This window comes from Phocoena sinus, chromosome 18 (genome assembly GCF_008692025.1).
Source record: "Phocoena sinus isolate mPhoSin1 chromosome 18, mPhoSin1.pri, whole genome shotgun sequence".
Lineage (NCBI taxonomy): Eukaryota > Metazoa > Chordata > Mammalia > Artiodactyla > Phocoenidae > Phocoena > Phocoena sinus.
In genome coordinates, this window is record NC_045780.1 from 9,645,173 (window position 1) to 9,668,470 (window position 23,298).

The 23,298-nt window shown below is 41.7% G+C and overlaps 1 protein-coding gene across 2 annotated transcripts in view; it reads right to left on the reverse strand.

The window, feature by feature from the left end:
* Positions 1-23,298, reverse strand: part of STARD13 (StAR related lipid transfer domain containing 13) — a 383,288-nt gene that overhangs the window by 215,927 nt on the left and 144,063 nt on the right. Inside the window, exon 1 of one of the 2 annotated variants that reach the window (XM_032611027.1) lies at positions 15,608-15,901. The exons of the other annotated variant lie outside the window; for it this stretch is intronic. Within the exon in view, the coding sequence (XP_032466918.1) occupies positions 15,608-15,731 (124 nt within the window). The 5' untranslated portion in view covers positions 15,732-15,901. Of the gene's footprint in view, positions 1-15,607; positions 15,902-23,298 lie in introns of those variants that run through there. 2 annotated transcript variants of the gene reach the window in all.

A 23,298-nucleotide genomic window follows, 5' to 3' on the forward strand; every position in this document is an offset into this window, starting at 1 on the left:
TCTCCCTAAATTGAGCTCACAACTGCCTTAAGTCATAAGTACATTATTAATATTTCCCGGATTCCAAATAGGGAACTCGGGTCACAGTAAGATTTCTAAGAGTGCCAGTAAGTTATCAGTGGAGGTAGGAATCAAATTCAGCATTGTTTTCACTTGGGTTCTCCAACAGTTCACTGCCTTTCATATGCAGATGATTTGTTATGCAATAATTTAATTCAATGCTTTTCATAAAGAATGCCACAGAAGGCCTGCTTCATGTGTGTTACTTTGTTGTTGCCCTGGTGACATCTGAGGAGCCCTCGGGCGACCACGGATATCTGAGGATTCCAGATAGCAACTCCATGTGAACAAAAAGGGTGAGTGTTCCAACGATGCAGCTGTTCAATGGAGATTCTCAAGCTGTGCATCATGAATTAGTACTTTTCTTCTGGCTTGTTTTCCTCCTTGCCTCTAGTCAGCATGTTAGATAAATAAATCCAGTTTTCCATGACAGGCTGAGCTTATGCATAATCAAAGAACTCAACTATTTTTCATGAAATTTTATAAAACCTTTTAAACCATTGACCTAAAACCATTCTCTCTCTCTCTCTCTCTCTCTATATATATATATATACACACAAAAGTCAGAGAATTATAAGGTTTTTAAAATAAGAATCACTAATAGTTGGAAGTTCCTTGAAAGAAAAGATTTTATCTTATTCATTTTTGTGTCCCCAGTACCTGGTACTGTGGTTTTGCATAACGTAGGTCATCAATAAATGCTTACGAATGAGTAAACACAGCCTTTGAGATCCGTTTCAGATCTATTTTTCAAGAGGGTTCTCTTTAAAGTAACTATGGCCCAAAAGCCCTGTGAAAAATAGATCAAGAACTCACATTAGTTCCATTGTGGAAATTATAGACTATCAAGTCTCTGTAATATACCACATGTACTTCGGACCTCATTTTAACTTTAAACTTGCAAATCCAGGCAACTGCACCAAGACTTGGAGTGAAGAAGCCCCAAGAAGTGAGGCTGGCAACTGGGAATTCACAGGAGCTCCTGTAGGCTCTGCTAATTTAACAGAAGTCATCTTTAAAAGCCACAGAAGACCTCAGGTTCTTTGCAATACCCATGCAAGAAAAGAGGCTCTAACCATTTTTCTTTAAAGTTGTAGAGCAAGATAACTTAGAAAAGATGGATATAAAAATAAATAAGGGCTTGTGATGCTTATACCAAATGCTGATGGAGAAAGTAAAATGGATTCACATAATCATAAAGTCCTAGAATTAGAAAATAATTTACAGGCTATCTGATATAGCCCTGGAAGTCATGCATGAGATCCACAAGCTTGTCATCTGGCCTCTGCCCACCCTCCAGTCTTTCCTTCACCAGCTCTCGTTCCTGACGCAAGGTCCCAGCAACACTGAATAATTACTCACGCTACCTCATGCCTGTTTCTTTGCACGTGCTTGTCCCTCCCCTTCCTTAGAGTGCAATTTCTCTCCTTTAAGGCCCAACTCAGGGGTCATCTCCTCTGTGAAGCAAGACCAAGCTCATCACTCCATCCTCTGATTGATACCACTGTACTTGTCCGTAAGTCTTCGGGGGTAAGACTTAGCATATTTTTCATGTTTTTATTCTCAGTGCACAGCATAGCAGAGTATCTGGAATATGACATTTATTAAATAAATGTTTTGAATGAATAAATGAATGAATCTAGCTAATTCCTCTCCATTTGCATAAAAAAACTAAAAGCCAGAGGTTATTCTTTCCTTCCTTTTAATTAAGCAGTGGGCCCTGATGTAACTAGCAACTAAGTATTTGTTTTATAACTGAGATGTGAACTAAATCTGTTACTTCAAGGAGGCCTCTAAAAAGTCTTTCTGGGGAATTCCCTGGCTGTCCAGTGGTTAAGACTCGGCGTTTTCACTGCCATGGGCCTGGGTTCCATCCCTGGTCGGGGAACTAAGATCCTGCAAGCAGGGCTGCGCAGCCAAAAAAAAGTCTTTCTGTTTCCACTGTTGGCCTTCATTGTCTTTTCTTTCCAGCGTTTACATCATAAACCAGTTAACTGTTCACAGCAAATCATACCCAAGATCATATCAGGACTCCTTCTCAGGCCAGAAGGCTGCAGAGGCCCAGGCTATCTGTCGACCCCTTGCTGCCACTCTTCTACTCACTCACTGTGCTCCAAGCCCCACACCCTCCTGGCCTTTCCCCAAACACACGCACATGCTCCTGCTTCAGGACTGATCCGCGTAGCATTCCTTCTGCCTGAACACTCTTCCCCCCACATCTCTGACTGTCTCTCCTCCAGTGCCACCTCCCCAGGGAGACCTTCTCTGACCACAGGATCCAAACCAGCACTCCCTTTCATTCTCCAGCTCCCTCACGTTTTCTTTTTCTTCCTAATGTACTATTTATAACACTTACGTCTTAGGCATTTGTTTATTATTATCTGTCTTCCCCACTTAAATGGAAGCCTAGTGAGGGTGCTGATTTTGTCTGTTTTGTTCACCACTGAATCCCCAATAGCTGGGACAGTATTTGCCATAGTAGATACTTAATAAATATTTGTTGAATAAGTTGAGTGAATGAAAACTTGGAGTCTCTGTAGAAAAACAGAAAAAGCCATATGATTTGGGGGATTTTTCCCGAAAACCCATTTCCTCTAGTATTGTGATTTTTATTAATGGCCAAAAGGGAACATTTCCATCTTAAATAAATGAAAGCTTAATATTTAAATTTCAACTATGATTTCTTCATTTTCCCCAACCTAACATGTGATAACAACAGCAGTGTTCAGTTCCTTTAGCTATAAAATGAAAATCCCCAGTTGCACCTTGGAAGGAGGCTGGAGGACAGGGAAAGTTTACGTTGCTCAAACCTGCAAAGCTGATAGGTGTGCCAAACACATAGGGGTGGTATCACGGTAGGGCAGGCAGAGTTTGAGGCCATCAGAGGTGAACTCAGCACTTAGGAGGGGGCAATCAGATTCCTTTAATGTCCTTCAGTTATTGAGGCAGTGAGTCAGGCTGCCAACAAACACTTATAAAACATATCTTATGGGAAAGGCTTTGCTCTTGAAGTTAAGTAAGGCACCATCATTCCCCTCAAGAAGTTTGTATTCTAGACTAATTTCAGAAATGGGCATTTTGCTTATAAAAGGGTGGTCACTGGGCTCCCCTGGTGGCGCAGTGGTTAAGAATCCGCCTGCCAATGCAGGGAACACGGGTTCGAGCCCTGGTCCAGGAAGATCCCACATGCCGCAGAGCAACTAAGCCCATGCGCCATAACTACTGAGCCTGCACTCTAGAGCCCATGAGCCACAACTACTGAGCCTGCATGCCACAACTACTGAAGTCCGCGCACCTAGAGCCTGTGCTCCGCAACAAGAGAAGCCACCGCAGTGAGAAGCCTGCACACCGCAATGAAGAAGAGTAGCCCCCGCTCACTGCAACTAGAGAAGGCCCGCGCATAGCAACAAAGACCCAACACAGCCAAAAATAAATAAATTTAATTAAAAAAAAAAAGGGTGGTCAGATATGAATTCACCTGCAATCCCAAAAGTCACTTGGTGTGACTTGGAATTGGAGTCTAATCTCAAGTTTATGGCTAATGAGATGCCCTGGAACAGGTTAACTGAATCTCTCTGAGGTTCAGTCAGCTTTGTGAAATGGATGACTTGGACAAGACAATCTACAAGGCTTCCATATTCTCTAACATTTCATGCGGTTTTTTTTGTTTTGTTTTGTTTTTGTTTTTGTTTTTGCGGTACGCGGGCCTCTCATTGTTGTGGCCTCTCCCGTTGCGGAGCACAGGTTCCGGACGCACAGGCTCAGCGGCCATGGCTCACGGGCCCAGCCGCTCCGCGGCATGTGGGATCTTCCCGGACCAGGGCACGAACCTGCATCCCCTGCATTGGCAGGCGGACTCTCAACCACTGCTCCACCAGGGAAGCCCCACACAATTTTTCTTATCCTCATTTGTCTTATAATGTAGTAGAGATCATAGCACCCACCCTGACTACCTTAAAGGACTTTTGTGAGAACCTATTGATTTTAAACCACTGTCACAAACCTTAGTGGAAAAACACTTAACTGTAAAGTGTTACACAAATATTCAGGATCATCATTAACCATCATCATTATTCTCATGGGGACCCTGGGATGCCAGAATGCCACAGTCAACTCCCATCTATTATACCCTGTTTTACCCTTAGGGCAACATTGGGGCAGGGCTGTGGAAATGGTTCCGTATTGTCGCTACCCAGGAACAGTTACCCCTCCCTAAGTGCTAGACTGTGATTGGGGTTTGGGTCCTGGAGTCATCCAGGATCTCACAAATCTCGCAATGACCTGTAGATCATTCAAAATGTGCCACTCTCATAAATCTACATAACAACAAGGAGTAGTTACTTAATTTCTCCAAGCCTTGGATTTCTTCATGTGTAAAGTGGGGACAGTATCAGTACCCAGGGCCACACTGTACGATTGTTTAGGCTGTGCCAGGGGGACCATGGAGGTTGAAATCCAGCCCAGGGTACACTCACCTAGCCACACGTCCATGGGACGGTGTTTTCTCAGAGGAGGCACCGTTTTCTAACAGTCTTCTTCTTTTTCTTTTTGTTTTAACATCTTTGTTGGAGTATAATTGCTTTACAATGTAGTTCATGGCTCCGAGTGGAAGCCTTTTTCTTAACCACAGCAAGCTGCTGTGTGTGCTAACAGGGACCCTGAGAGTACTTGCCCTGAAGCCTGGGCATCAAATGAAAAAACACATGAAGCCTTAGCACAATGCCTGGCATAAGATAGGGTCTGATTCAGGGTAGCTGAATCTGCCTACTCTTTTACTATTCAGAACTACACAAACACATTCTTGTTTGAAGTAGCTTAAGAGAAAATGAAAATGCACACACTCTTCTTTTTATTCAATTGCCCAAATACTTTGCATTATATAATGAACCTAACTTTCAAACAAAGGAAGATGTCTTCTTTTTTTTTTTACATCATTAAATGGGGAGTTCTATGTCTAGCTTCTGATAGCAAAGGAGGATTTAACCTATGAAACATTATGAGACTAGACTTGGTCAGCTTTAGTGTTCCTCACAGAGACAGATGGACATCATGACAAAATAAAATTCACCAATATGTGCTGGAAATCCCTGGTGATAAATCACAGGCTTTATTACTGCCTCTCCTAATTTCCTTTTCTTAGTAAGTAGTCCTAGGTGAAATCTACACAGGAAATAGCCTTAATGGTTTTAATAGCAGTGGTTTAATGAATAATCTATTACGGATATTGTAAATAAATTTTAAATTAAGAAACAGATTAAGAAGTTTTCAAAAGCAAGCTTTGGATCCGAAAATCTAGCATACCAAGAGTGTATAATTTGTCCCAATCTCCTATTATACCTAAGCAACGCAATACCTTTAAAAAAACTAATTAAAATACTTGCTTCGGTATATGTGATAACTAAAATATAATCATTATAACTCTGTAAACACCAGGGATGATGTTATTGCCTTATTTCATAATGATGCTGTCACAATCAATAAACAATAAAACAAACACACTTTCCTTCTTGGGAGATCGCCTTCCCCAAGAGCAAGTGGCACAGAGCACATGGATTATAGATTGTAGATGCTGAAGGGAAAGCTTGCAGGTTCCTTCCAGATCTAATATCCCGTGATTTTACAAGTCACTTTTATCTTACTTAAATAACACCAAATCACCAATGACAGTGAACTCACCAATAATGCAGGATTAGCTACCTCATTTGCCAGGCCCAGTATAAAATGAAAATGTGGGCCCTCCATTCAACAATTACTAATAATTTCAAGATTGTAACAGTAGAGCATTTAAACTAAGTACGGGGCCTCTCTGAGTGTGGGGCCTTGCCTGCGTGTGCTGCAGGGACTGTTGAGATTCTACTGGTATCTGCAGGCCCTGGACTCCTAGCTTTCCTCTCTCCTTGCTCCTTCTCCAATTCTGGCAGATGTAGTTCCAACATCAGAAAGTACCAGTTAAGTTGCTGCTGTTGATGGGGGCTAGGTAAGCAAAGCAGTATGGGGAATGACACCGGCGGGCATCCTGGGGTGTCCTTCTGGGCTTCTGCCCTTTCCTTGTCTATCAAAACATCTGATGAAATCCAGACAGAAAAGGAACTAAAATACTTAGAACATTAAGTTTCCTTTAGACACGCAGCCTAGTTTTATAGACTCATTGATTTTTAAAGTTAAACAGGGCCTTAGAGATAATCTAGTCCAACTTCTCTCATTTTAATTGGGTGTCCATCAAATTCCATTTAGGCCAAGGACATGGGAATTATTTCTTGGTTGCATAGCTCTAAAGCTGATAGTAATTTTGATGAACAAACCGTAATTGATGATCTTTCAGAAAAATGTTAGTATAATAGTATGATGAATGATTCAGGCTATAACACTAATGGATTTGTACAAGATGCTGCCAACCACGTTACCAACATATGTACTATTTGATTTTGTTTTTAAATTCGATTCAAAGCAAAGAGAGTGAGGTTAATGTCTTAGCTCTTGGAAATCCCTGAACATGGGATCTAGAATGGGTCCATAAGATATGGGAACAAGGCAGATAAATCCAGGTATGAAGCGAGTGGCTGGTTTAAGGCTAGAGCAAAAAGCATCTCCTTTATCAGAAAATGTCTGTTCTCCACAGAGAATACATCTATGTATCTATATATCTATATCTACATCTATATACATATGTATTTTTAAAAAATGAACTCTTATACATTGTTAATTAGGGTTCAGACACTGTGTTAAATGCTTTGAAAATATTAACTCATTTAATTCTCATGACAACCCTATGAGATAAGTCCTATGCTTATCCTCCTTTTTAAGATGGGGAAATTTAGGAACATCAAGATTATTTATCTTGCCCAAGGACCCACTGTGTAAGAGGTGGAGGTAGGATGCAAACCCATCCTACCTCCACCTCTTGCTCTAGTAGCTGCTCTTAACCACTAGGACATGATGCATGCCAGTAATCTTCCACCATGCCCAAACACCATTCACCCTGCCCTCCACTGCATTGTATGCAACAAAAGTAAAACAACATGCATTTAAGACACTTGGAGATGTATGCTCCCAGCACTGTAGCCATAGTTGTGCCAAATAATTATATCAACGTTATGGCTGAACTGATGTTAATTTCACAGATGTGAGTTACCATTATACAGCTGTGATTTTATGCAAATGATGATGCCTCAAACAGCTTCAGTTACTTTTCCACCACCACCACCACAGTGCTTCTCTACAGGGTTAAGAGCAATTTTCCACTTGTCATTGTTGCTTTGATTTAGATTTAAGAACTAGAAATCAAACGCTTACCCTAAAGCCTCTCTTCTTTCTTTCCAAAAAGAATAAAACAGCCTATGAGACAATGGTTGAAATATGTAAAAGCTTTTTTTTTTTCTCTTACTTTCTTTTTTTTTGCGGTACGCGGGCCTCTCACTGTTGTGGCCTCTCCCGTTGCGGAGCACAGGCTCTGGACGCGCAGGCTCAGCGGCCATGGCTCACAGGCCCAGCCGCTCCGCGGCATGTGGGATTTTCCCAGACCGGGGCACGAACCTATGTTCCCTGCATCGGCAGGTGGACTTTCAACCACTGCGCCACCAGGGAAGCCCTCTCTTACTTTCATTCTAACAATTGCTCCTCTTGTATGTCTATTGTTTATGAAGTCTTTTCTTGGGACTAAAATAAAGATGTAATTTATTTCCAAGACCATGGGGACAATTCCTCTTGGCTAGGAAAGTTGTGATCCATCATTGTTTTTCAAGAGTTCTGCAATGAATGCAACTCATTGTCGGCCAAAGAAAGGAAGCCATCTTTGCAATGTCATTGTGACAACCCAGACATTCTCATGCAGCAGTAGATTAGTTTAACTTATTCTGTCACACCTTCCAGATATTCATATATTTGTACTTTTAGGACATTATTCTAATGGTAAACATTAAATTTCAATGGAAAACACGTTCAAAGATCCTTCAAGAAACCTGGACATCTTTCTACTTTTTCCAGATGGAGAGAGGATAAGAAGCATATAAGACTTTCCAATTAAAGTAATCGATAGTAAATGTATCAATTTTCATGAGGTTGAACAACAATTATCTCTAGGGTTCACTTAATTTCATGCATAGGAAGGAGAAAGAAGTATTCAACACAGTATGTCATGATGAAATACAGATTAAAATATGCCCTACTACACAAAATAACAGAACCATAAGGTTCTGAAATTTTTATTTTAGATAAAAATGTTACTAAGGAAATATTCTGCCCGAGAACATAAGATAGCTTGACACAGCAGATTTGCAAATACAGTATTGTGTAGTCACGGTGCATTCTATACTGTCCTTTAGCACTTTCTGGAAGCCTGCTCTATTTCTGGTTAAACAGATGAGTTAAGGGTTTTGAGCAGCATAATAAAATTTGTGTGCTTTGCCAGGATAAAGCCACAGTCCTGAATTAACATCCTGCACTGCAGTCCCAACATGCTTTGACAAGGATGCTATTTCATGGCTCAATAAATACTTATTGACTAACTACAAACATGACAAAAATGTTTGCCCTTCAACTCGACTGCCTTAGGACTAAACACTCGAGGATTCTGAAAAAAAGCCCAGGAACATTGCAACAGTTCTCAAACCACGTTTGTTTTCATTTGGCAATATCCCTAAACTTGCAAAAGGGTAGAATAGAAATATACTGGTAGATAAACCCTCAGAAAACTACAAGGTCTCTAAGCACATTTTTCTTTATAAGTTGTTTTGTTCAACGTAAGATTGAAAAAGCACACACACACAAAAAGAATATATATTAATTTCATAGACATGCTCCACGTCTAAATGATCAGGTTGGTGACTGATCCAAAGCTGTATTAAGTGGTCTTAAGAGATTTCAGCCAACTGGCAGGGCTCCTGTCTCCTATTCAGAGCACTCACCCACAAATAATGAACATGGTCCTCTCTTTGCTCCAACTTTAGGAGAAAATGTGTTACTTCCAAGGTTTGGGCAGCATATTGCAGATGGGTTAGGCCATGTTTAAGTTATCTTCCTTACAAACACAAAAACTTAAGATGTGGTTACCTATTTTTCTCTGAGAAATTTCCCTTCAATCAACTTTATTATGGACAGACCATAATTGGTAAAGGTCAACAAATGTATGCAATATTGGAAAATTCAATATAGTACAGAAACTTTCTTACAAGCTAAACTTTGATTAGCCTATTCCCAGATATCACAACACTGGAGAAGTCACCTTTCCAAGATAAAGTTCTTACCCCATTACATGTGTGGTTAACAAGTCACAGTAACCATAGACGTATTCCTGCTAAGATTCTTTTTATCTAATTAACTATATTTTAATTTTTATGGGGCAACCCTAAGAAGTCTTTCCTTTAAATGTTATTTTTACTTTGCAATATCATTTTTAAATTTAAAATGTATATTTTATTAGTGTGATATATTGTTATGATTATTTTTTATTCATCAAAAGTTCTGGGACCAAGGAGATCTGTCACAAAAGATTATTTGATATAAAAATACTATTACTCAGCTATAAGAATGCTGAGTTTAGGAACAGTGCTGCTATTTTTCTTATTCCCCAGAAATTTAGCACATGTATATGTATATAAAGTTCATGTCCCAATATTGTGTTCTAAATAAAGGATGCCCTAGGACTTGGTCCTTGGCCCCTCCTCTTATATTCTATTCTAAGTAACCCCATCCAGTCCTAAGGCTTCACTCTATAGTAGTCATATGCCAATAACTCTCAGATTTCTATCTTTGGCTTTGACTTTTCTCCCAAAACTTTACTCGTACAACCAGCTCTTTGACTTTTACTTTGGATGTCTAATAGGCATCTTTGGCTTAATTTGGCCAAAGGAGAACTCGCTCTTCATCTGGCTTATGCAAAAAAAGGTCCTTTTGTACTGCAAGATGCAAATATTCCACCCGTCCCCAACTCAGCCCATGGCTCTACAAACCTAGGAGCCCTTGATCCCTCTCCCTCACCTCCAACAAAAAATGTCAGCATTGTTGTCTCTACTTCCAAGACATATTCCAAATCTGTCCCATTCTCTCCATTTTCATCATCATCAGTCTAGTCTGTGTCACTGTTTCTCTCTTACCTGGACCACTCCAGTAGTAACTTATTCAGGTCCTGTCCTTCCTCTGTTTAAAATTCTTTGCTACTTATCACATGTAGAACCAAATCCAAACTTCTTGCCCTGGCAACAAGGCCCAACCTAATCTTATAACCTGACTCTACCCATACCTCTGACATGATCTCTTACCATCTACTTGTACCACCTTTTTTCATTATGTTCCAGGCACACCGGGTTTTTTTTTTGTTGTTTGTTTGTTTCCCTTTTCTTTTCTGTCCCTGTAAAATATCAAGCTCATTCCAACCTCACTTAGGCAAAACTTTTCTTAGGGACTTAGACTATGATCTCGTACTAGACACAAACTGCTGCAAGTTATCATATGGTAGTTAACATAAGTCAGTGATTCTGAACCCGGACTGTACACTGGAACCAGTATTAAAAAAAACACTGATCCCCAGGCCCCATGTGAACCAAATCAGAGTCTCTGGGGGGCAGTAAGGACATTCATATTTCCAAAAGGGCTCCAGGTGACGCTGTGGGTAGCTAAGGCTGAGAGGAACCGTGGTACATATGATGTGTTCTCTTTCTCTGATTTTCATTGTATATTTACCTGACAGATTTTCTTTTTTGTTATTGTTAATATAAATCACATCTCAATGTATTCCCTTTTCAAGAGATGTTTAAAAAGAAAAATCTGACAGAGTAGGATGGCCTGTTCTTTACAGTAAAGTGATAATAAAAAGGAAGGACATTGATATAAAACAAATGAAAAGGATCAGCTAGTATCATCCTGTGCTTTTTGCTATCATGGAACACATTTAGATTTTAATAAGGACCTTTTTTATGGCCCATGTTCTACTCTTGATCCCGCTCTGCATTTAAGTCCCAATCTCATGTTTACATCACATCACAGGATGCTACTGTTGACTTTGAGGATGAATAAACCTGTTTTAACATAACAAGAACTCACTGAAATTTGGTGAAATTAGCATTTCTAATAAAACTCAAACTTTTCAGTGATTTAGGTTAGTTTATTTTTGGCAGCAATATAACTTCCTGCGTCTAAGAGAAATGATTTAAAATAAGACTATGAAAGAGATCAAAAGACTTGGCCATCAATTAGTTCAAAAGCTACCTAAATATTGTTATGTGAGTAAAAAGGAATCATACATATGGATTACATTTCCATTAAAACAGAGTACGGTTTTAAAGTGAAGGAGCAGAAAGCTTTAGAAAACTCATTTGGATTTTTTCAGACCTTAACTTTTTTTAAAAAATAAATTTATTTATTTTTGGCTGCATTGGGTTTTTGTTGCTGCACACGGGCTTCCTCTAGTTGTGGCAAGCGGGGGCTACTCTTCGTTGCGGTGCGCGGGCTTCTCATTGCAGTGGCTTCTCTTGTTGCGGAGTACGCGCTCTAGGTGCATGGGCTTCAGTAGTTGTGGCACGTGGGCTCAGTAGTTGTGGCTCACGGGCTGTAGAGCACAGGCTTAGTAGTTGTGGCACACAGGCTTAGTTGCTCCACAGCATGTGGGTTCTTCGTGGACCAGCGCTTGAACCCGTGTCCCCTGCATTGGGGGGTGGATTCTTAACCACTGAACCACCAGGGAAGCCCCAGACCTAAACTTTTGAGAAGTAGTTCAAGCTGCTTACAAAGACCAAAAGCTAAAGGGTATGCTTCTGCCTAAAGAATTTAATGATGCTATAAAAGTTAAGAATTGTCACCAGTGGTAGCTGATTAGGGAACTGAAAAGGCCAAAAGGACCTGTCATTCACCCACCTTGAAGAAACCTGCGTTTACGCTTTATGACAACATCTCTTTCTTGCAGCCCTTGGCTTCTTGCAGCGATGGTAATGGGCAGGGCACACCACATGAGAGCCCCAACAAGGTAGATGTATGGCTGTTTGTTTGTTTGAACTCTCTATAAGCCCATACACTACCCAGCCCAATAGGATAACTGGGAGATGAGCTATTTTTGGTGCATAGGGTTATTCTTGTCACTGCAGGAGGAAAGAGCAATTTTTCCGATTAATTTTGTTGTTCTTTTAAAAACTAATTGCAAATGACAGAGAGACTTAGAGAAAGGATTTGCGGTCCATGTGTCTCCATAAGAGCCATGGAGAAGGCAGCGTGGTATAACACAAAATGGGCACAGATGACCTTCGACTCTGACAACCTGAATTAGAATACTTCTTTGAACACTAACTAACTTTGTCATCTTGGGAATAAACAATAATTACCACCATTATTTCAATGATCAATATTGAGATGACAGGTGGGAAAAACTTTTGCTGACTCTTATGAGGATTAGAGTCTTAGGTAATTAAGAAGTAAGTATATGTTGGCAAAAACGCCACAATCCGATGAATGTCTGGCAGCTACTACAGAATTGGAAAGCCCAAGAAGAGCTCCCAGTATCATTCTTTCTTTAACCAATAACTCCCTTTTATAATTTTGTAATGAAATGAACATATCTGAACATCATTCACACCTCATCCTTCTATCGGTTTCATTATTTGTGTCTTTGTGATGAGTGTGAAGAAATAGCTTTCCAGTTATGTATAATCCCCTCCTTCCCAAATACAGTCCCACAGCACAGAAATCCACAAGCTTCACTACGTTTAAAACAGCTCTACTTCTTCTTGTCTTTTTGTCCCATTGACAAGATGGGTTTTCATGAAAAGAAGTCACAGTGAGTTAGAATAAGGATTTCCTGCCTCAGGATGTTAAAAAGCAAAAGGAAGCATCAAATACCTTCAGAATGCTCTAGACAACAAACACAAGTTTGTTATAAAGCACTTTGAATACTGTTGTACTGACTAAGTGTAATAAGAAGAAAATTTTAGGGAAATTAAAGAAGTCCCAGCACAAAACTTTTACCTGATAGAAAAAAGCTGAAAAGAAAAAAAAGCCAATAGCCTCACATCATCTCTTGGGGGGCAGGCAAAGTCTCTCTGGGGTACATTCATACAGTTGGTTTTGATGATATTGTGAACTAAACCATATAAAGAAAACTTTTACAAATGAAGAACACTTTTACCTAGAATTGATGCCAACATTAATAACTTAAGTATTTCAGTGTCTCATGGCCAAAGTTCCATATTTTAGCTACCTTTGCAAGAAAACCCAAGAAAATCAATTTGCATCTAAAAGCTCCTTCATGGAGTTGGCTTGGTTTTGTGGCAAGCATCCCAGCTTGCTTAGAGAAGCAGAGGTTGAAGTCTGCTTCACAGAGGATTGTTTGGTCCCAGTTGAATAACCTGCTGGCATCCACTGTTAGCAGAGTGGTAAGCAGATTATGGGTAAAAGCAGATATTAATATTCTGATTAAACATTTTAAAACCTCATACCACTATTTTAAAAAATAATTACACTACTCTGGGAGAACTCTTATACTTACCATTCTGAAGCCACTTTTAGCCTGAATTTCTACATATGCATGATCTTAAAAATCTCTACCTATCACTTATTTCTCAGAATCAAAACTTTTTCTCTCCACTGCTCTAACTAAACTGCAAAGTCTAAAATTCATGTGAATAAATGACTTCCCTGGAAAATCTTAACAGTTTTAAGTCTTTACATTACACTCTCGTCCTTCCCAGATGTCCTTTTGAAAAAGACAGGGCTGAGTCATCTTTGGCCTCAGCTTCTATAAAAACCCAGCACAGCTTTGGCAGCCCTCTTGGAAAGACTTCTTGTTTCCTGAGGATCCATTGATTTAACAAACTTAACAAACTTAATAACAGAAGCTATGAAAGAGACATTTGCAGTAAGCAATCTGAAGTTATGAAGCAACACAAGTTTACTAGACCACAAAAACTTCACTAACACCATCCATCATGTAGATTATACAATTTAGCACGGTAACAAGGAAAGTTATTAGTTGTTATTAATTAGGTCTGCAATGCACATACAGGTCTTTAAAAATCAACAGTCAAAACTACTGGGTTACCACAACTTATTTCTGGGTCCAGACTGCAAAGCCTGTTTATTTCTTGGGTGCTTACTAAATGGGGTCACTGTATTGGAGAGAAAATACGGGATAAACAGTTTATGCTGACAATATTGAGTGTTGGAATCATCTATAATCCCTACTTCTAATTTGACCAGTTAGGTTGATAAAGACCTAGCTCAAGGAGACACAGACTCTGGGCATCTACTCCAGAATGCTATCATACTAATGAAGAGATGTGGCTGCATGGGTGTAAGGACAGAACATCTTGCAAAGGACTTCTACAATTCTTCAGTAAGAAAAAGGGGGAGGAGCCCAGAGAAGCTTCAGTCTTCCATCTCACACTTGGCCTCCCTGCCCTCTGTCCAGGCTTCATACCTTCTTCTTCTCTAGACCTCTCTTCCAACCCTGTGGTCACTGGCCAACTCAGGAGATACTGCTGGAGAGACAGGAGGCAAGAAGATCCAGAGACTAGACTCACCGTCAGCTCAGGGGCCCTTCCATCCACACGTCCCCCATTTCCAGAAACACCTTCCAGCAGCTAACACTTGGGGAAAGCATTCCTAAATCCTACACTGCCTGGGAACTGTGCCGTGGAGGAAGGCCACCTTCCCTTATTGTGGCAGGTATGATGTGGTGACTAACCAGACCTAATGCTCCCAGCATGAGCTCTGCGAAGGCTCAGACCACTTCCTGCATCCGTGGCCCTACTAGGAGGTAGGTCCAAGGAGCATGCACAGAAGAAAGACCACAGCCAGGAGGCTGGGGGAGGTGCTAAGGAGGGGACTGGCCTTCTAACCTAAGCAAATATTCTTAAGAAACTCTTGGCTCAGAATAATCACCTCTTTTCTTCCTCTGAATCATGAGCAATGGATTCCAAAAGGGAGGCCACTCTTTTGCAGCCCCAAAATGAGGAGAGCGGATCCACAGCTGGACAGGGGTTGTGGGCAGCTATCTACCAGCACCAACCACTGTCCAACCGTCTTTGCCCAAATCCTCCCCTCTACCCCATAAACATCTGTCTCCCAGAGCTTTGGATACGCTCCCTAGCCTTGTCTTGACTCCCCCGCCCACACAGGCAGTGGACGTGTCCCTCGTGGAAAAGACGAAGTTGGGAGAGGGACCGATCTCCTGGAGCCCACTTGGGCTGGGCACTCATTCACTCACTGGGCTGGGGTGGGTGGATGGTGGTGGAGCCGGGGCCAGCCCAGGCAAAGCGGCCACTCGAACGAAGACTCCCCAGGTAACCCCCGCGCCTGCTCCCGGTCCCGCGCGCCCCGCCCCGCCGAGCTGTCCGCGCGCGCCGGGCGGAGCCCACACGCACTAGGTCCCCGCGCGCGGAAAGCGGGGAGCGCTGGCGCTCCGGCCCGGCCCAGCAAGGGGGTGAGAGCAGCCTCCTCCGCCCATCCCCGGGCTCTGAAAACCTGTGCCGGGAGCCCACAGCGGCGGCGGGGCGGTGGGCCGGGCGGGGCAACACGGCCCGCGCCTCCTCCCGCTCCCGCGGTCCCGAGTCTCGGGGGCACCGACCTGCCAGCCGTCTCTCCCGGACGTTTTTCCACAGCCGATCCCAGGCTCTGGCGGTAGAGTCCCGCAACTGCTCACTGATTGACCGCCTGAGCTGCGTTTGGAAAGGTTTCAGCTTGCCGGTCATTTTAGATCCGTCCTCATAACGACCAGCGGGCTTGCCACCGCCAGTCCAGCGTGGCCCGCAACCCAGACCCCCGGCGACTCGAGACGCCAGACGCGGGATTCCCGCTGGGGTCCCGGGACCAGCCAAGGGCGCGACAGAGGTCGTCTGCCGTCCAGCGCGGGGGCCAGGACGCGTTGCCACTGCGCGCGCCGCGCAAGGGTAACTTCGGCGCTCCGTCGACTCCTCTACCCCTTTCCCCCTTTCCTCCCCTCCCTCCCCTCGGCTCAGCGCTCCTCCGCTCCCCTCCTCTCCCGTCCTTCCCTCCCCTCTCCCTCCCGGATGGTCTAGCGCCCCACTCCTTCCCCCAGGGAGCTTTCTCTCCCTCCCTCCCTAACCTAAATCTGACAGCTCGGTCCCGACGGGCTCCGACTACGGAGTTTCTACCCCTCTTTTCATTTTCACTCAGAGGCCAGGGGCTGTACCATATTCCTCCCATTTCTTGATACTTTACATTTTTTCACTCAGAAAGCGCCACCATCACAACCATTACAAAAATTTTAAACTGTGCCATAGCTAGTGCCGAAATAACTCATCGTAGTTTTCCTGAATTCAAATCACTCCTCAGTTTTGCTGACATTCTTTTGGAGTTAGATACTGGTGCACTTGTATTATATCAATCTTTCCTGGTTTCATCAATGAGATGATTATCTGGCTGCAATCTACAATCAAATTAAAATGATTTATTCATTGCATAGCCATTGACTATGAGGAAAATAACTTGTAAATTTAAGGTCAAACCTTGTGGAGCCTACATAAAATAGATTTACATGTTCTGGTAAAGCATTAAAATCTGTATGCAGTTAGAAAAGCAGGTATTATGGGGAAGTGAAATGTGAAAAGAATTTTAAGGTATTTTAGCCAATAACATAATAATAGGCTTATAATTAGAAATTTACCCTAATTTCTGCAGGGAAGAGGGGGGAAATATACCGTGTTTGTTGTTGTTTTTTAACATCTTTATTGGAGTATAATTGCTTTACAATGATGTGTATATACTGGTTCTTTAAGAAATACTGAGGAGATGGTGTCCAAGTCATTTCCCTGGGCTCCAAAGCCTCACTCAAAAGATAAAGACAATACTAGCTCAGGTCTCAGGGTGTCCTGCTTTTCTCAAGGTTTTGCTTCGAAAGAGCTTGGAGGACCTTTAGAGAAAGTAATGACGACAACATTTGATGTAACGCAAGGATATGGGATGTGATTAATGTCATACATCTCAAGTTTGGCTAAAGAAACTGAACTATTTCAAAAGAGAATTTCTGGGGCTTCCCTGGTGGCGCAGTGGTTGAGAGTCCGCCTGCCGATGCAGGGGACACGGATTCATGCCCCGGTCGGGGAAGATCCCACATGCCGCGGAGCGGCTGGGCCTGTGCGCCACAACTACTGAGCCTGCGCATCCGGAGCCCGTGCTCCGCAACGGGAGAGGCCACAGCAGTGTACCGCAAAAAAAAAAAAAAAAAAAAAAAGATTTCTGGATTATTTAAACAGTAAAATTGCTTGAATATCACTTATTTTTAATTGCCTTTGTATCAGGCTGCTAAATAAGAACCAGGGTTTAGTTAGCTGTTTTCTTTGTCTTTTTTAAAAAAAAATTTCAGGTGCTCCGTGTGAAGTTTGAAAATTAAAATTATCCAATCCTCTCTCTATTATATAAATTGCTATTGACTTAAGGAGTGGAAATTAACAGCTACCTGAAGTATTCCCTCTGCAATTCTATACTTTTAGTAAATATTCCCTCCACTAGTTTATATTGTTGGTAGAAAATGGGGGGGAGAAATGATGGTAAAAAACATCTTTATTGTCTTATTCTCTTATTTTAAATATTCAAAAATGTTCACTAGTGAAACACTTCAGAAGAAGCTAGAAACTAATGGTTGAGCTTTTTTTTGTGTGCCATCCTGGTAAACCTTTGAAATTGTCAGTTATGAAGCAATAAGTCATGGATCAGAAATGGACTTGAAACTATGGCAGCCAGTTACAGACTAATCCGGATTGCTTTCTGGACCCATGCCAAATACCCTTTTGATTACATCCTGTTTTGTATGCATGTAGTGGTAAGGAAATGCTCTGCCAGAAGCAAGATTTGTGTTATCTTAAAGTGACTGCCGTACAGTATAACGACAAAACATTTCACAATTACATTCCCAGGGAAGCTGTGTATTTAACTTTAAAAAGAAGATCTCTAATTGAATCAAACGGAGGCAGTAGTTGTAACATTATACGCACGGGAAGAGAACGGTACAAGGAACATTCCAGCTATTCCACTGATCATTTAGCTCTAAGGATCCTGGGTCCCTTACTGCTTTCTATTTTAATACATATTTTATATTCAGATGTCATGGATTAGGGGTTTTCTTTAAATGACTAACGTGAAGATAAATTCTGGCTTTGCAAATTTGTTTAGCTCTGGCTGTTGAAGGGTCCATGGATTGAGGACTGTCCTTGAGAAGCCAGATGAAAGACTGGAGTGATCTCCCCAGAACAGGTGCCATACAGCACAGCACAGCTCCCTGCCTGGCTGGCTGCTGGCCCTGCTGAAGGAGATCTTACAGCTGTGCAGATGCAGCAGCCACAAATGCAAGGGTTCTAAACTCAGCGGGGCTACTTGGAGACTTTTATACAGGCCCTCAGCATCCACTCGCATTTTCCAGGAGCCCTATTTCAAAGCTGAACCTTAAGGATGACACCCCCCCTTGGGGTCTTCACCTTGAGCAGATGACAATACCACTGACTTCACAGAAAAGAAGTCAGGCAACTCCTTACCCCTATAACCTTCTTACTTACTCCCTTCCCTCCCAACACAGGAAAGAGGTACCTCTCTTCCTACCCAAGATCTAGCCCTTGACCTGTGCACTCTGCTTACCATCCTTTCTTGTCCCTACGAGGGCTAGGCTATATCAGTTATTTCCTCGATCTCCTACAGCCTCAACCCCTCCTTCTCCATGGGCTCAACCTTCTAGTCTTACACCTCTTTAAACCAAACCCAAACCAAAACAACAACCACCATAACAAAACACACTGCCTCTACCCTGTATCTCTTAGAAAAGAAGTATTCCCTTATCAACACTGCAGTCTGGGCTCCCTCAGCAACTCACTGAAACCAGTCTTGGCAAGGTCACCAGTAACTGCCTGGTTGCTACATCTAATGGATGTTTCCTGTTGTTCTTGCTCCTTCTCGGGTGTGTGGACGAGAGGACACTGGTGACCATCCCTTACTCTTGACACTGCCTCGTCTTGTGGCCGTCAGGCTACACTGTCCCCTGGGTCTCTGTGCCCTGCGTGGCTGAGGTGCTTGTCTTCAGAGCTCCCCTTCCACCAGCTTGATGCCGGCATTCCCTGGGTTTCAGTCCTTGGCCCCCACCCCCACTTCTTCCTCATGCTTCAGCGTCCCTGGATGATTATATTCCTTCCCGTGGTTACAGCCCTCACCTCTCAAGGCCCAACCTGATACAGACAGAAAGTACACATGTTTTTGAGATTATGGCTACAGGCAGAGTTGAGTTTGACTCTGGGCAAGTTTTGGACCCTCAGCACTCCCTACCTATGGGATTGTATTGTGTATTAAGTGGAATAATCACAAAGAAAAGATTCAATCAATGCTACCATATCACTGTCCAATCATTATCACTGTCACATTGTTCTCCTATCCCAAATCGTTTCTGAGCCTCTGACACCCAATCTAAATAACCCATTACTCCCTCTCATGGCATGCAGCTTAATTTTCTTTATGGCACTTATCACTTCTGGACATTTTCTTGTTTGTTTGTTTGTGGTTTGTCTCCAAGGCAAACCTTGAGCAATGTTAGATCGAGGCCTTGTCTGTCTGATTCACCATTGTGTCCTCAGGACCTAGGTCAGCCCCTGACAGTTGTGCTCAGCAAAAACTTGCAGAATAAATGAGTGATTTCTCTCTGATGTTATATATTGTTTACTTTACTAATGGATATTTCTAAAAATTTCCCTCTAAATCTACTCTTCCAACTCTATTTCCTATGTTAGCCAAGTGATGCGATCACCCACACATCTCGTGTCCAAGAGAGAATCTAGAAGACATTCTGAACTCCAAAAGTTCTTATATTGCTTCAATCTTTCTCTGTCTCTCCACCCCCACAGTAACTGGTTTAGTCCATGTTTTCTTCTTTCCTCCCCTGAATTTCAGCATAATGAGCTTCACATTAGAAAGCTACTGCTCTCACTCAGTTCTGTCTTTATACATTCCTTCTACTTGAACGCTTTTCCTCTGATTTTTTGCTTCACTCATCCTTCAAGATTCAACTCAGATGTCACCTCCTCCTGGAAGCCCTCCACGAATCCCAGTGGCTGGACTGTTCCTCCTCTCCTGTGTTCCTACAGCACCTTGGGCCCATCTCTGGAGGAGAACTTATCACAGAGCACTGTGGGCACTTGTCTGCTTTCCTCTCAGCCTCCTTACTAGTCCTGAGTTCCTCCAGTGGGACTGGTACTTTTATTTCTGAATCCCTTATGCCTTTTTCAGTGAACAACACATAAAGGCTCATTTACTGACTAAATGAATATTCCATTATAGTTTCGGATGGCTGGTTATTACTAGAGTCTGCTCCTTAGTATAAGTGTAAACCATAATTATGCTTGTGGCATCATTATTTATCACTCTATTTACATCAAATTTTAAGTAATACATATTGATGGTTACAGATTTTTAAACACAGAAAAGTATACGTAGAAATATTAAAAATACCTGTAATATTACCAGAAAGAAAGAGCTGATAACGATTGAAAATTTTCCTTTTCAGTTTTTTTCTTTACACATTAAAAAATTAGAATAACTTTTATACCAAATTTTGAAATTTTTCTCACTTAGCATTAGATTGTGAGCATTCTCCCAATTTATTGTTGTATTTTGAAATACAGTTTTTAATGAATATATAGAATTCTGTTGGATAGACATACATAATTTATTTTCAAACTTTCATAATTTTGGACATTTCATTCCAAATTTCTGCAATTACAAACAATACTGTCAACAACTTTGGCAAAAGCAAAAGCAAAACAAAAAACAAAAAAAGGTTTTTTCTTTCTCTTTCTCCTAATGCTGTATGATTAAGACCCATCACCACTGTGACCCCCAATCACAAGTAATAAGTAGGTCCTGCCACCCATCCACCTATACATATGAAGCCAGTGTCTCTGAATTCTCTTAAATTCCTATATTTTCTACTCCTCCTTCCATGTTCAACTCATCTGTGCCATCACCCCTTATGCCTAAGAATGGAGAAGCACATTCTCCTGTCCACTTGTTGAATATTTTGTTGTCAGAAGCCTTTGCTTTAGAAAAAAAATCCAATTTCTAACTGTCCCAAGCCAGCAATCCTTTGCCAGGAGCCTATGGTCACAGTCCATTATTTCATGTTTTCCAGTTTTTCTGTAGGAAATTGCCTTCCTTGCTGTGACCCATTGCCCCTCACTGCACAACAGAAGGGTGAAGAGCTCCCTGGGACTCTTCCTGCATGTTCCCTCCCCAAGAGAGATATGATGTAGCAACCACTCCTCCCATGCTCCCTTCAGGCTACACTCCAGGGCCTTGTTGTTGGAGATTCTGACATGAAATCTCAAATTATTTATTTCCTCATAAAGAATGTTGCCAGAAGTTCTGAAGAAGATGGCTTTTCATGCTAGGTCCTGAGCTCACAGTCACCAATTTGTGCTTGTCCCATTGGATGTGTCTTAGTGGCCCATTGCCACGCTCTGAATCTGCCAAGCTGCTAATGCTAACGGTTTTCATGGCTTTGGAGGTTTTGTTCTGTTAATTAAAATATCACTGGGCTCCATGCTTTTGTGGAAGCAAAATTTAGTGTTAGCTGTAAGCTCTGTATTGCCAATCAATATCTTTGGCTATGTTTAGTATTTTCCTGATGTAGACTTGTAAATGCCTGGAATCTTCAGGCTTAATATCGTATCATAATATCTCACTAACTTTACAAATATTGTAATTCTTTTCTTTTTTTAACTTTTTATTTTATATTGAGTATAGTTGATTAACAATGTGTGATAGTTTCAGATGTACAGCAAAGTGATTCAGTTATGCATATACATGTATCTATTCTTTTCAATTCTTTTCCCATTTAGGTTGTTACATAATATTGAGCAGAGTTCCCTGTGCTATACAGTAGGTCCTTGTTGGTTATCCATTTTATTTTATTTTTTTATGTAATTTATTCTTTAACATCTTTATTGGAGTATACTTGCTTTATAGTGTTGTGTTAGTTTCTGATGTAAATTGATACAGCCACTATGGAGAACAGTATGGAGGTTCCTTAAAAAACTAAAAATAGAATTACCATATGACCCAGCAATCCCACTACTGGGCATATACCCTGAGAAAATCATAATTCAAAAAGAGTCATGTACCACAATGTTCATTGCAGCTCTATTTACAATAGCCAGGACATGGTTATCCATTTTAAATATAGCAGTGTGTACATGTCAATCCCAAACTCCCTAACTATCCCTTCCTCCCACCCTTTCCCGCTGGTAGCCATAATTTCATTCTCTAAGTCTGTGAGTCTGTTTCTGTTTTGTAAGTAAGTTCATTTGTATCATTTCTTTTTAGATTCAGCTTATATCATACGATATTCCTCCTTCTCTGTCTGACTTACTTCATTCAGTATAACAATCTCTAGGTCTGTGCATGTTGCTATATTTTTTATATACACTTTGGGAGACCATAATAGCACATGCCCATGGAGTATTTTAGTGTTTGTTTATTTTTGTTTATTACCAACTTGCCACTTCACTGGAGTGGAAATTCCAGGAGAGCAGGGAATTGTCCTTTATCCCAAGCACCTAGAACAGTGTCTGGTACAAAGTAGGCCCTCAATGAATGCAAGTGACGATAAATAATAACATACATCATTTGCAAGAAAGCTCATGTCTTGGACTGAAATTCTAAATGATACCTGATGCTGTCCTATCTCTTCGGGAACTTAGTTTCTTCAACTCACAACTGCAGGGACTTTGTCTCCAACTTCACCCACCCACCCCCATGAGCACACCCTGGACTGAGTCACACCATCCACATGCTGTGCTTTCAAATTCTCGAACTTTTATCTCAACTTCTAGAACCATCTTGTGTCCTTCCAGCATTCCTCATCTGGTCTCATAATCCTTGCCTTTGCTTTTCCTTTACTTAATCAGTCCCTCTCCTTGGCTTCACTCCCTTCTAAGTCTTGGGTTTATTAGCGCCATGAGCCAGCCTTCAACCACTTTCTCATTACACACACACACAGAGCTATTTCAGTTCCTAGTTATTTCATGCCTGTCTGGCGAAACCGCTATATCCACTCTTACATCCAGGCCGACCACAGGCTGTTGATGAAATCTCAGAACTGCCCAACAGGGTGACAGGATGCTGATGGAGTGAGAGTCATTAGCAAAATTTTCACTGTGTCTCTAGCTGGGTCTTGTTCCTGTTCTCCAACAGTGGCTGTCTCAAAACATCACCACTTTCCTCAAGGCCCAGGGCACACGTAAAATTTTTTTGTTTTATTGTGGT